At 34.7% G+C, this 15,610-nt stretch overlaps 1 protein-coding gene across 11 annotated transcripts in view; it reads right to left on the bottom strand.

Moving 5' to 3' along the window:
- Positions 1 to 15,610, bottom strand: part of LOC136125949 (sodium channel protein type 2 subunit alpha) — an 89,804-nt gene that overhangs the window by 41,723 nt on the left and 32,471 nt on the right. For all 11 annotated transcript variants that reach the window (XM_065880958.1, XM_065880961.1, XM_065880965.1 and 8 more), the window contains exons 12-15: positions 15,142 to 15,274; positions 10,607 to 10,845; positions 4,584 to 4,757; positions 2,320 to 2,676 (exon numbers count right to left, since the gene is read on the bottom strand). In XM_065880958.1, the coding sequence (XP_065737030.1) occupies positions 2,320 to 2,676; positions 4,584 to 4,757; positions 10,607 to 10,845; positions 15,142 to 15,274 (903 nt within the window). The remainder of the gene's footprint in view (positions 1 to 2,319; positions 2,677 to 4,583; positions 4,758 to 10,606; positions 10,846 to 15,141; positions 15,275 to 15,610) is intronic.

The raw sequence follows: 15,610 nt of genomic DNA, 5'->3' as shown, positions 1-15,610 counted from the left end.
TGATAAAAAGCCATATGTAGCTCTGAATTGCCTACAGAAAAACTCCAATTTTGTTATGCAAAGTCAGCCTTTTCATAAATTAAACTCTACACAGTTTGGCCCCAAACTTACTTTCTACTACTCCCACTATGAATTCCCTGTTGCTTGTGTCTGATCTGCTCACTCGTTGTCATAAAGGGTTCTGTTCTCTGCCTTTTATTCTTTTCTTCCAATGTATGCCAAATATATAAATGAAATCAAATCAAATCTAAAATCAAACCTATGACCTTTTCTTTGTTTCTTTTCTATTAACCTTATGACCATTTCTTTCTGTTCTATGCAATATTGCACTTTTCTGAAAGCAAGCAAGTTGTATTTGGAATTGTGGTGGCTTTAAAGTAAATCTACAGGGGAATTCCCTGGCAGTCCAGTGGTTAGGACTCCACACTTCCATTGCAGGGGGCACGGGTTTGATCCCTGGTTGGGGAACTAAAATCCTGCATGCCACGCAGCATGGTCAAAACCAAAATATATATATATATATATATATATATATATATATATATATATATATATATATATATATATATATATATATATATATATATATATATATATATATATATATTTATGTATATAAATTATTTGATACTCTTCTCTTCAAAAGTGAAAGCCTAATCCCTTTTTCTTAAGTGTGAGTTCCTTTTAGTGACTAGCTTCTTATGAATACAATATGGCAGAAGTGACAGTACGTGACTTCAAGATTAGAACATAAAGAGGGCTTTCTCCTTGCCCTTTGTTTTGTGTCACCTGCTCTGGGAGAAGCCAGTTGCCATGTCATGAAATAATCAACAACCCTATGGTGAGATACATGTGGAGAAAAACTGAAGCCTTCTACCAACAGCCAACAAAGAGGAATTGGGACCTCCTGCCAATAGCCATGAGAGTGAGGCTTCTTAGAAGCTGATCCTCCTGTCTTAGTCAAGATAACTGAGTTCCCTGCCAACATCCTGACAGCAACCTTATGACAGGCCCAAAGCCAGAAGCACCCAGATAAGGTGCCCCCAAATTTCAGACCCACAGAAACTATGAAATAATTAATAAATGTTTATTGTTTTAGGCCACTGTTCATATTTCTGGACTGTACACTGTTCATGTTTGTTGTTATTTTAAGAAGAGGTTAGAATTATCTAAGCTAATACTGAGGAGGTTGAAATCTTGGGATAAATAGAAATAAATAATAATCTTTTGCTTTTTTTCCCCCTCCCTTTTCTTTTCCTCTGGGGAATTGGAAGTTGCTTTGATGTGAAAGGAAATTAAGTCTATAAATTGCATACTTTAAAATATTGGTTATGACTATTCCACTGGACTGGGGCCTAATCAAGCACCTTAGTATAATAACTTTATATTTAAAGTATAAGAGCCTGATCCCTCTTAGAGAATCTACTGTCCTTTCTTCCCCAACCACTGGGTCCACTGTTCCCTGGCTTGGGACAGTCTACCTTTCTTCTTACCGAGCTAAATCTTACATCTCACTAAAGATATTTCAGGGCTGAACTCCTTGACAAAGCCTTGCCTGATCATCCTTGCCACTGTAAAGCAAAGTTTCCATCTTGTGAACTTGACATATAACACTTCACTTTCACATTTTTTCACTTACTAGTTCCTATTTTTACTCCTGTTTAGGTAAATGTCATATCACAATGCCATATATATCTTCCTATCATCTTTCCCATGCCTCCAGGACTCAGCAGAGATGTGTTGGACATGGTTCATTTTACACAGAAATGATAAACAAGTGATTCTTGAGTCAGTGTTACTTGTTCATACTGTAGTTTCTAGGCAACAATACCTTATGTGCTTTTAATGGACTGAGATTATCACTATTTTTTTTAAACTCCAACTTGTAGAGAACCCAAATTCGAAACATTTTCAAGTGATACTATTATTAGTACTTATAAATAAAATGAATGACTGTTCTTCATGGCACTTCCATGCTTAGTACAAGAACTGAAATATAAAAGCCAAAAATGGCCCTCTCCATGATCAATAAGAGGTACAGAGATGAAGAACAGCTTTGGTTCAAAAGACATTTTAAGAGTTTATGTTGCATATCAATTATAGCTCAATAAAATTGGAAAAAATAAAAATAATGAATAAGGAAATACTTAAAAAGAGTTCATGTGGATTTCAATAGTCTGAGCTATACCTGACTCCTGCCACCATGAAAATTGAGAATTGATTTAAAAAAAAAACATTCAAAACATTCCTCAGTTGAACATACTTTTTCATGGTTACATTGTCTTTTACTGAAAATGAGAAAAATGTTTTACCACATACCACCAGGTTTCCAATGACCATGACCATCATGAAGACAGTAAGGCACATGGTTTGACCGGCGACCTCCATGCAGTCCCACATGGTCTCTATCCACTCTCCACACAGCACTCGGAACACAATCAGGAAGGAGTGGAAGAAGTCATGCATGTGCCAGCGCGGGAGTTCACAATCATTGGAAATCTTGCAGACACATTCTTTGTAGCTCTTACCAAAGAGCTGCATGCCGACCACGGCAAAAATGAAGACGATGATGGCCAACACCAAGGTGAGGTTACCCAGAGCCCCCACTGAATTGCCAATGATCTTTATCAGCATGTTCAGAGTCGGCCAAGATTTTGCCAATTTGAAAACTCTGAGCTGGAAACAAAAGCAAGAAGGCCATTACTGCTCTGCATTCTGAAGAATCTGCATATTTGTTTGTAGGAAAAGTCTACAGTGTCTCAATTTTAGATGATGGATTATTCATATGCCAAACTATTATCTGGCAAATGTATTAGTTTGTTACCATGGGATATTTTTCATTTTGAAATAGTTTATATTGTAAATAAAATAATTATACGGTTTTTCATCAGCATTCAAAGAATAAGATTCACCAAATATTCCTGAATCTCACATAAGCATTTATACGATTCTTTTTGTTTTTCTGTAAGGAACTGAGATATCTAACATTAGTGGTGATTAATTAGAAAAGACTCTTTCAGAAAAGTAGAGGCTCTCATTATTTAAAAGCCCAAAGTGGATATATTTTTCAGTGTACTTGAAATATAATGCTGAAATGCACAAGTGCAAACGACACTTATATAAGGTACAAGAGAAAAACCAACTAATTTCTTTAAATATCTGGACTGCTACATCTGTAGCTTGCTATAATATTAGGCTGTATTTTAAAGGAGATTTATTATATTCAAGGAAGAAATACTTGGACTTGAGTAAAAAGCTGTATTCTGTCAACCTTTATGTCTTCAGTGATTTAATTAATCAACTCATTATAGTGTGGAATGGCTCTCCACTACTGTGCCTGACACATTGGTTGTATTAGAAGCCTCTAGAGTACCATTTACCATTAAATAGCAGCAGCATTTTATTTCCGATGCTTCAGTAAATGTCAGGTCAAGAGTAGTGCATTATTTAATGGCAGCTAGGTGACCCAAAGGAGCAGATATAAGAACCAAAAATTTTAATTTATTCCCAGAGAATAATTAATGCAAAAGGGCATGGTATACTAAGCAAGACACTGATGTTATTATGCCTTCTATCTCCCCAATGCATCACATTATCACAAAGATTTACTAAGCTTCTTAAAAGTAGTTGCCCATATTTACTTGTTATATAATCATTGCTAATTTTTGTTTTGTTTTTTTTTTGCATCCTTCTAGCTTCAAATTAAGATCTACAGCTATCCATGAAGACTAGGAAAGGAAATCACAGCTCTAAGGATCTTAACACAAATTTGAAAGTGGTAAGGGAGTTTCTAAACAGACTTCACAACAAAGTCTTGAAACTAATCACTGTTAAGATAAGTTGCCTATAAGAATCTGTCTTTACTAACTATATACAACCTCTGTTGTTTCAAAATAAATCACAAAAAGTTAGAGCCAACTCAAATAAACAGCACAATAAAACATACCAAACTTCAAATGGCAATGTGTCAAGTGATATTTTGTCTCATCTGTAAAAGATCCATAAACTTTGAAATATAAAGATCAAATGAAAGACCCTTTCTTTAAAATTAAAGTATAACACAGGCAACTCTTCTCAGAGAGTGTATTTGGTGACTTCCTGACCTGGCTGAAGGAGCAGATGTATAGGAGCTCTGTCTTCTTTCCCTGTACACTCTACCCAGTCCCGGGTCTTGGCTTCTAAGGGGGCAAAGTGGGCAACTCCATGATCCCTTAGCCTCTGGTAGAAAGATGAGCCCACCCAAAGCCGCAACCAAGCCTTATCATGGGTAAGCAAACCCCTATATAGCTGAGAGGTACATATTGTGTTGTTTAATTTGATATGCGTTTATCTATGACCTCCATTTTCTCTCTCCCCATTAGCCTTGCAATTCAATTACTAAGGACAGAACTATTGCCTGTTCATTTGAATAAACTTAATCTATGCATTAAAACTATGAGGAAGAAGAAATTACCACCTGCTTTGTTAGAAGTATATTCAAATAATATTAAAGCTATGGGAAATCTTGTAATTTTTTTCTAGAAAAGAGTGACTACTAATTAAATTATTTATAAAAACATTATGTTTACTCTCAGTTAATTTACCAGTCGAAATGATCGGAGAACTGACAATCCTTCCACGTTTGCCAAACCAAGTTCCATTAAACTAAGGCTCACAATTAAACCATCAAAAATATTCCAGCCTTCTTGAAAGTAATAATATGGATCCATGGCAATTATCTTTAGAAACATTTCTGCTGTGAAGATCCCAGTGAAGACCTAAGGGAGAAATGTTTATTACACAAATGAAGACTCTTGAAAACATAAATAACTATTGAGCAATTTAATTTAGTCCCAACAAATCACGATTCAATTCTGAGTTTTAAAAATTGGTTTGGGGGCTTCCCTGGTGGCACAGTGGTTGAGAGTCCGCCTGCCGATGCAGGGGACACAGGATTGTGCCCCGGTCCAGGAAGGTCCCACATGCCGCGGAGCGGCTGGGCCCGTGAGCCATGGCCGCTGAGCCTGCGCGTCCGGAGCCTGTGCTCCGCAACGGGAGAGGCCATAACAGTGAGAGGCCCGCGTACCACACACACACACACAAAAATTGGTTTGGGTCCAGGAAATTAGTATCCTCAAATGGTTTGTATTCAAATCAATATTTAATTGTTTACTATATTTAAGGTTTATCAAGTGATAAAGAATACAAGAATTAAGACAATAAAATTAATATTCTTCTCCCTAGCCCTCCAAAAACTCACCAAATAATTACCTAATAGTTTGGTTCCCTCCCTTGGCCCTGCAGGCAAGGCTGGTGCTAAAAAGGCTTTATATTGTCTGTAATAAACAAGGTCACCACTAGCCCTATAGATGTTAAGGATGCTTTTAAAAAAAAAAAATTATTTTCCTGGCCAAAGAGAAGCAGCATTCTCTATTCTCCATTTTCTTTCTCTACAACTATTTTAAATTTTCCACGTGTCTTCAACCATTTTTCTTTATTCTCCACTCTCAGTACTTCTGCATCTCAGAGATAATGGAAGTCAGTCAACCTGAACTTACTCAGTTTCCTTATATCTACCAAACTACTTACATCCACACCATACTTTGCTTTTTCTTTTCCTGTTAAAAATTAAAGACATGTCACTGCTTTGCTCTAATTTCTGCAGCTGCAATTATGTATCTTCTTTGGACTTCTTGAAGAATTCACTTTATCAATTAACCTGTAGTTTCAACCTCTTCCTGCTACTGACTGCTTCCTTTTGGGATTTTACAAGTATCAACAGATACTCAGTCCCTCTCCACCTTAAAACTACCACCAGCATCATAAAAGAAACTCTCCTTGCATTCAACTTCCCCCATTAGCTACCACCATCTGTCTTCTCTTCATAGCCCAACTTCGTTAAGAGTTTGTGTACTTGTCTGTACTCACTAGTTCCATTTCTTTAACTTACCCCCTGACCTGCCAGCAGCACAAACTGCTTTAACCAATTTCACCAACATAACCGAAACTGCCATTGATAAATTCAATTGAACTTTTAATAGTTATCTTGCTTGCCTCTTTAGGAGTTTTTCACAACGTTGTCTGTTCCTTGTTCCTTAAAATAGTTTCTGTCCTGGCTTCAGTGATCCACATCTCCCTGGATACTTCTCAGTTGCTTTTCCTCCTCCAACAAATCATTCAACACTGGATTTTTTCAGAGGTCTTTCTGTCCTCAACCTTCTTAATCTAATTTTCTTTTTACAATAACTTTACATTTTGAGATCTATTTTCCCATTCAAGCATATCCCCTGAATTCCAGAACTACATCCTTATTTCCTTATTCAACACCTCCACTGGATAACTGTCTCACAGGTACCTCAAATTCAACAGGTCCAAAATTCATTTCATCACTTTCTCTGCACAACCTTGCTTCTCTTAAATGGAATGACTCTCTACCTCGGTGGCCAGCTCAGAAACATGAGAGTCTTGCTAACTTTTCCAAATATCTCTTGAATAGTTCAAGTTGAAATTCACCCATGCATGTATTACCAGTTTTTCCTCCTTTTATTGTTGAGTAGAATTCTATTGTTTGAATATTCTATAAATATTTAAATAATGTATAGCACTTTTTGTCTCTTTTCCAAGAAATCTTGGCCACCCCAATCACATGTGCTAATATTTTCATATAGTTTATACTTACATATGCTATAAATGCTTGCTTTAAATAATCAGTTGTCTTTTCAAGAAATTAAGGGAAAAAAACCAGTATTTTCTATTTACCCACATTTATTCATTTCTAGTGACCATCATTCTCAAATTTCCATCTAATACATTCTTCCCGTTCAGCCTGAAGAACTTCCTTTAGCATTTCTTGCAGCATAATTCCGGTGTAACAACTTTTTTAAGGTTTTGTTTATATTAAAATTCTTTATTTCACACTAGTTTTTGATAGATAGTTTCACCATAGAATAATGTTTTAACTTCTTTTTTTCATCAGGCCACTTTCTTATGGCCTGAACTGTTTCTGACGAGATGTTAATCCCTTGTATATAATACGTATTTTTCTTCTGGCTGCTTCTAAAAGTTTCTTTTGTTTTCACAGCTTGGCTAAGATGTGTCCAATGTAGTTAATTTTATATTTATCCTTGTTGATGTTCACTGAAATTTTACAATTTAATATTAAGGTGTCTAAGTTAATATCTTTCATCAAATTTGAGAACATTTTGGTCATTATTTCTCCAAATATTTGTTTTGTTCCATTCTTTTGTCCTTCTGAGTCTCCCTTATGTAAATATTAGACCACTTGATGGTATTCTGCAGATTAGTGTGACTTAGTTCATTTTTCCTGTAAGTTTTTCTCTGCTGTTCAAATTGGATAATTTCTACTGGTTTGCTTCAAGTTTGACACTTTCTTCTGACATCTGCAATTTTCTTTTAAACTCATCCAGTGAATTTTTCATTTTCAAATTTGTACTTTTCAGTTCTAAAATGTCTAGCTAATTCTTTTATATAGTTTCTATTTTTTCTGCTCATATTCTCCATCTGTTTATTCTTGATGACCATTTTTTTCCTTCAATTTGTTAAATGTATTTATAATAGGTCCTCTAATGTCCTTTAATGCTAATTTTAGTAATTCAGCCATCTCTGGATCTACTTCAATTGAGTATTTTTTTCTCTCAACTCAAGTTACAGTTTCCTATTTCTTCATATATCATGTAATTTTTTATGTGATGTGAATAATGTAGAGAGTTTTGATTCAATTATTTTTCTCTAAAAAGTACTGATTTTTGTCCTAGCAGGAAGTTAAATTATAGGTTGGCCACTTTGAACTTATGGTAGTTAGGTTTAATACTTAAGTAGGGCACAGCTATTTTGGTTTGCTCTTTGTCCTAGTTGAATCTTCTGGTTCTCTGACATAGCCTTTACTCCTTTAGTGTAACCCCTTTGGGGTTTTAAAGGAAAGCCCAAAGTCTTTGTTCAATTTCTCCATCTTGGTCAGCTTTAAATTCCAAACTCTTGGGAAGTATTTCCTTCTATTCTTTTTTTTTTTTGGAACAATTTGTGAAGGATTGGTGTTAATTCTTTAAATATTTGGTAGGATTCACCAAAGAAATCATCTGGGCCTAGGTTTTCCTTTGTGGGAACATTTTTTGATTACTAATTCAATTTTTACTTGTTATAAGTTTTTTCGTATTTTCTATTTCTTCTTGAGTCAGTTTCAGTGATTTGTTACTTTCTAGGAATTTTTCCATTTCCTCTAGGTTATCTAATTTGTTGGTACAATTATTTATAGTACTCTGTATACTCCTTTCTATTTCTGTAAGATCAATAGTGATGTCCCCTCTTCATTCCTGCTTTTAGTAATTTGAATTTTCTCTCTTTTTCTTGGTAAGTATAGCTTAAGATTTGTCATTTCTATTGCTCTTTTCAAAAAATCAACTTTTGGGTTTGTTGATTTTTTTCTGATGTTTTCCTATTCACTATTTCATTCATTTCCACTCTATTCTTTATTATTTCCTTTCTTCTGCTAGTTTAAGATTTAGTTTGCTCTTCTTTTTTCTAGTTTCCTAAGGTGAAAATATAGATTATGGATTTGAAGTATTATTTTTTTACTACAGGCATTTACAGCATAAATTTCCCTCTAGGCACTATTTCAGTTCGGTGTGTTTTCATTTTCATTCATCTCGAAGTATTTTCTAATTTTTCTTGTGATTTCTTTTTTAACCTATCGGTTATTTACAAGTCTGCTTTTAATTTCCATATATTTATAAATTTTCCAAATTCCTGTTTATTGATTTCTAATTTCATTCTATTTTTGTGAGAAAAAATACTTTGATTTCAATCTTTTTAAGTTTAATGAGGCTTGTTTTATGACCTACCTATCGCTTATGCTGGGGAATATTCCATATGTACTTGAGAAGAATGTGAATCCTGTCTATATATTTTCTGCTATTTCATTATCTTCCTTAACACATAAGACAAGTCCTATTTTGAACTGTCCATTTGTTGTTTACGTCTTTCCAGCATCCACTCTCTCTTCTTCTGATAATGGTAGACCTAATTTTCTTCTTCATAATTGTATTCATTTACTCTGCTTCCAGTGATAAGACATGGTTCTGGTTTGGCCAAATAGGGCATTCTAACCCTAGAATCAGATTAACTGACTGACTTAGAAATGGTCATGTAACTCCAACCAGGCCAATGATATTCAATTCTTGGGCTTTTGTTGGAACCACTAGTTAGGAGGCACAATCCTTCTGCTTAAAGAGCTGTGTCAGGATAAAAGTTGGTAGACTGTTACCATCAATAGAATACCCAGACAGAGATGAAAAAACATACTGGGAAAAAGTTGGCAAGATGCTAACTCCCAATGACATTGACTGAGAACCTGAATCTAGCCAGATTAAAATGTGGACCTATGCCCAAATGGACTTTAGTTACTTGAAGTAATGAATTATCTTTATTTTTGCTTAAGCCCATTTGAGTTGTTTCCTAATATCCACCTCCATATGCTTCTTTGATCTCTTGCTCACTTTTTATAGATAATGTTGAAGTGATTCCTATATATGTGAAAAAATTTGGACCAGGTAATGTTATTGTTCTTTCCTAAAGTTTTGTGATTTTTGGCCAGAGCTTAAAGTAGTCTCCGAAATATCTTTTAGAGTCTCTGATACAGTATTCAGAGCTTCCATTGCTCTGTGAATTTCTCATGGGTATAGTTTCTCCCACTGTAAAATGCAGACATTCATAGTATCTACCTGAGGACTGACTTTGTGGGAACCTAGAGAGAGGGATTTTACATAAACCATTTAATATAATGCCTGGTACAAAATAAGTGGTCAGCATATATGTGTTAACTTTAGCAGTTAAGATCTATCTGGATTATAATAAAAAAATAGTGGTTACTTCAGAGTTTAAAAATATTGTGTATTATACTTCAGAATATATCATTTACTATCTATATAGAACCTGTTTATATGTTCATTTATCAAGTTGGGAGGTTCATGAGAACTTAATAAGCCTCATATTGATATTAATATACTTTTGTTGCCTGAATTTATTCATTTTGTTTCTCTGTAAAAGACCACTTTACTTTCATTTCTATCATTCTACCATGTATCCATGAATGTTAATACAAAATTTTAAGTAAAAGTGTATACAAAAATTAATCATTTTTAAATTCTTAAATTTATAGGACAAATTCAAACAGAAATAATAACCTCTATGATGTTTCCTCTCTTAAAAATCCATCTTCAGTTATGAACAGATGATATTTCAAAATTATCTGACTTGGCATATTTTATAATTTGTTTGGCAAATGTAGACATGTCTGAAAGAATCTATTCTAAATACCTGAGAAACACATCAGGATTTTACCATAAATCAATATCCTCCATAATTCATAATAATCTTTGTAAAGAATGGGCAATTTATATTTAATTCTAAATCAAACTATACATAAATCTTTGAATCTTTTCCACTGCTAAACTGTAGCAGTATATTTTTGTTATAAAAAAGTGATGCTGAACTTTTGCTGTCCAGGTATATACGACAATTAATTCATATTTAATTTGAGAGTGATATGTGAAACTCATTAAGGCAATCATGAACTCTTTCAATGGGTAGAGTAACCCTCAGTGAGCCTTACCAGGTTCCCGACTGACAGCACACTGCTAAACTGCTCCGTCATGGGATAGTGCTCCATGGCCATGAAGAGGGTATTTAAGACAATGCAGATGGTGATGGCCAGGTCAACAAAAGGGTCCATCACAACCAAGTTGACGAGATGTTTCACCTTTAACCATGGCTTACAGCAGTCCCAAATCAAACACATGTTAGCAAATTTATACCAGCAGGGTGGGCATTTCTGTCTGGATTCTTCAAGTTCTGGAAGAAAAAGGTTAGAATACTTATGAAAACTGCTTCCTTCCTATTAAGCAGCCTTTGGTTTAAACTGCAAGTGATTTTTTAAAAATCTAAAGTTGTTAAAAGGCATTATAGGTTAATCTGATGGTTGAGCAGGAAAGCACTTACAGTGGATTAGCTGTCATAAAAAGTGTGGGCACAGAAAGGCTAGTAAACTTTCCAAACTTATCTTGGTTAAACATGGTTTCCAAGATTCTATCTACAATATTAAATAGTCTGATAATTATCTTTAAGGCTATCAGAAATTAATGGGTAGGACTTGTGTTAAGTATACTTAAAGCTCATCTATGTTCCAGATAGAGCAAGACATACATTATCAAAGAACACCTCTCAGGAGATGTCTTTAAAACCTTTATCAGTCATGCTGAATCTCAGTTTCTTGGATTAGATATGTTCTTCGTGTATTTTAATGAGATAGTTTTGTCAGTGTCACCAGTCTTAGTTAAAAAGTTTCTAGTTAAGCCTAATTAGATATAGGCCTGTATATTAAACTCAGCAGTATTTCTTAATTTAACTAGATGGCACAAAAGAAAAGGAAATATCAAACCTAAGAAACTGAAAACTTAACTGTTTCACAAAATGGGACTTATGTACTACTGGTAAAATACAAGAGGAGCTTAGGTAGAACATATGTAGAATTCATAAATTTTAATGGTATGCATTTATTTTAATATATTAAAATGTGTAACTATCACACCAAACCTATGATATAAGATTTCATATAAAAATACATTTATTTTTAAAAAATACAATGATTTCAAAAAGAATTTCAACTAAATAATAGGAGAGAAAAGACAGAAATGCACAGATCTATAAGGTGATACTGTAAATACTGAAACTTAGTAAATAATGGCAAAGAATTTGGGAGAATTAGGAAGTGGGTAATTATCTGCTCTTTTCCTTTGGTATATTTCTCTCTTAATCAACTCTTGAGTGAGAAAAGAATTCAGAAGTTGTTGTTTTCTGCCAATATCATTGCTGCACTCTGTTACCTGCTCTGCCAAATGTAAGACCATCACCGATTAGCACTAAAATAGAGGAAAAGATTCTTTGTTCATCCATAGCATGACTCTGGTTGGTCACTTCAGTATTACTACCGTGGCAACTGGAATATCCCTCCAAACCTGGTACAGTTTACTAAGAATTAAACTTTTCAAGAGAGTTTATGCAATGGACAAACATGACCATAGGTAGTGATTTTTGCTTTGCTGATAAACATTCACTACCAATATTATAAAGTTTACTACTTCCCTAAAGTAAATTAATTTCCTTATTATTTTTAACAGAATTCCATGAGAGGTAGATTCTTCAATTATCTCTTTATATACTGAAATTCTTCAAGCACCCAGCTTATTTCCTTTTCTCTTAAATGTAATTTTGTAAACAGTAAACAATAGTTGAATTGTAAATCAGAAGAAAAATATAAATATAGTTATCATGCACTGTTTTGTATAAGCTTTTAAGACTCCCGAATAAACCCATATTTATACTGAAGGTAAAAAGGCTTTACTACTTACAGTAAATAACAAAAGAGAATTGAAAAAGCTCTTTGCCTATGTACAGTCAGAATAAGTATTTTTTAAAATGTTACTTGTAATTTAGCAGATAAAGAGAAGCAAATAGAAACTGTGTGGAAAAAGTAAATCAGAGAAAAGTTCAAAATGCAGCCAGTGTTGCTCGTCTTGACACCAGGAAAAAGTGGAGCGGAGTTGTTAAATTCTAAAATAAAATCATTCAATTATTCATGCTAAAAAATAAAAAAATAAAAAAGAATATCACACTTTGAAACAAAACAAAGCACTCAGGGAGAACTACAGCCACGTCTCCATTTTTCCTGGGTGGGTTATCCACACTGAAAATCATTTACAGCCCAGTTTAGATCTTTTGCTGGCTCCCCTCAATTCCTCAGTGCTTGTACCTCACCCTCCCACCACCTTCCCAAGGATTTGACCTGGAAACATTTCCATATGGTTTTTGCATTTTAAAAACTTGAAAAGCAAACAATTCATTTTTCCTTATCTCCTACAGTGTCATTAAGTAGGAGGCCATTCATTCATTGCCTGGACAATGGAGACTTAGCTGTAGTTCAAAAGAAGGAAAACAAAAGTTGCCAGCCTGGATCAACAAGCCTGGTTCCAAAAAGGAAAGGTGAACTAAACCATGATTAGACATAGAAGGAAGGATCTCCAAATAAACAGATTATGTCAACCTAAGACACCTTTCCACTGTTATTAGGAACAAAAAAGGATTATATTAAAGACAGCTCTAGTTGCATGTATATGCTATGTACTGCTAACAACAAGCCTTGATTAATGTCAGATTCAAAATGTTTAGATATAATCGAATAAAAAAAAGTAGGCTTTGCATTCTACACAACCAATGAAAAACAGAATGAAAACTCAGCCATTTTCCCCCACATAAATATAAAGTTAAAAGCTCTGCAGATATTAAAACCAAACACTCAGTCTCCTGCTTCCTAAGTTACACTTATCTCTAGGACATCCTTTTCATTCTAAGCAAGTCCATGAGACACATTTGCATGGAGGGCGACGTGGGTGCACTCATTTTTAACTCCGTATCTTAATTAGTGGACAAGTCCAATCTTGTGGCGGTGGGTTGATGTTTTTTAAGTAATTTCTTAAGTTAGCCCAAACTTAATGCTATCAGAAGTTCAAAGTAGGACTGTTAATTTAGACTTACCCTGTCTCCTTCTCTACTTCTCGCTTTAGGGAGCAGACATGCTGCTGACATCGGTAGCAGAACCACTGGCAGCTTCCTCTCAGTGGTTTTGCTATGGCAAGGAGCAGAAGACCAGAGAATCTTCAAAAGATTTACCTGGAGGGACAGGGAGGAGCAAGCTACTGGCAGCTGGGGGGGGAGAGGGAGTGCAAGCTAACGCAGGCGAGGTTGGGGAAGAACGTACTGAGTTTAATATTCCATAGAAATCAGTGAAAAGATTTCTGATATTGCATTAGGACATTATGAAAATTGGGTCCTGCAGTAACTGACATGGCTGTGATATGTAAGGCCATCTACACTGTGAGATTTTCCTAGCTGTGACTTTTAGGCTTTTGGTACTGATATTAGTATCACGGGATCTTTGCCTTCAGACTGGAAAATAATTATTGCAAGAATCTATCCAGTGTCAAGAGAAACTATAACTAACAGGAAGAAAGGCATGAGCACATGTTCGCGCTCTCTCCTTCATTCTCCATCTTTCTTTTTCCTTTGACACATCTACACACACACACAAACACACACACACACACACACACACACACACTTCGGAGGGGAAGAAAAGGGAGGGGTTATAAAAGAGAAAAGGAGAGAAGGGGAAAGGACAGCAAGGGAGGAGGATAGAATATATTTTACATGAAAGTATTTTCCAAGTAGCTGAAGTTGATGATGTTTGAATTCACTTACAGTATAGAAAGGCACAAACATGTGAATTAACAAAACAACAATAAAACAACCAATAATAATATTTATTGACTGTCTTCTACATGCCAGGTGCTTCTACATACATAGGTACTTTATATATGAGGCCTTATTTAATCTTTACAACAACTTTAATCTAAACGTCATTACCCACACTTTACTGATGAAGGAACAAGTGTAGAGTCTCAAGCTAACACACAGAGCCAATGATTGATCGCAAATCAAGCTGTCCTCAAAGTCTTTATTTTGGAATTATAAGATCCAGACCTCTAAACAATATATTCACTACTCACATATAATCTGCAACTAAAGAGAAAGCTGAGATATTGTAATATCTGATCAGAGAGAGACAAAAGTAGTTTTACAAAATTTTGAAAACTTTGCTTCAAAGAGGTTAATATCAAACCCTAATTCTCATTTTTTCATTTATACATCTGGTTAAACCAAAAGAGTTTATAGCTTGAGTCTCAAGCAGTTAATACAATTTAAATGGGTTAGCATCACCATAAAAATAAACATTTATCATTACATTCCTTTTTATGTCATGCACATAAGAAGCTTCTACAACTTAGAACTTTATCTACCAAAGTGGTATTCCAAGTATACCTCGAATTTGCAGTAGATTCCTGGAGGCTAAATGTAAAAATCTGTATGAGACAATAGAATCCATGTGTTGTACATGGATTTTACTTTTATTTAGTAAAAGACATAATGATGATTTGGTGTCAAGTCAGGAAGAATTTTCTTAGAACTTATGAGAGTTTTTTTCATCATTACCAGAGCACCGCAAAGTAATTGTGTGTAAGACTTCTGACATACCTTCCATGGTGTTGGTCAAAATACTAGCCATACTCGTTGCTCTTTGCTTTGCTGTAGGATCTTCCAACAGATCCATGGAAACATGATAAGAACTGGACCGTCTCTTTCTTATTTCCGTTTCAGTAGTCGTGCCCTAAAAAAAATTTTCATATGAAATAACTATTATTTTTAAGGGTAGCAAAATCCAAAGTGTTCCTGTAATAGGTGTTACTTAAGTATTCACCATGCTTTCTCAGATGTAAACAGCTCATTAAGACATTGCTGGAATCATCATTCTTGGAAGTGTTTAAAAGCCCATCATATTCTCAGCTTTCAGGGATGCCTGGGTTTGTGATCAAGATGGACTTTTCTAATTCTTCCATCTTGGAGCTTTGGGCTGGAGGGATCATGCCTATTACAGGATAGATAACCTTTTAGCATTTCAGCCAGTCCTATCTAGAACTTCAAACTGAAGCATATCACTCCTTGA

This window comes from Phocoena phocoena, chromosome 7 (assembly GCF_963924675.1).
Source record: "Phocoena phocoena chromosome 7, mPhoPho1.1, whole genome shotgun sequence".
NCBI lineage: Eukaryota > Metazoa > Chordata > Mammalia > Artiodactyla > Phocoenidae > Phocoena > Phocoena phocoena.
Note: the sequence above shows the minus strand (reverse complement) of the source record. Positions and strands in the feature narration are given on the sequence as shown.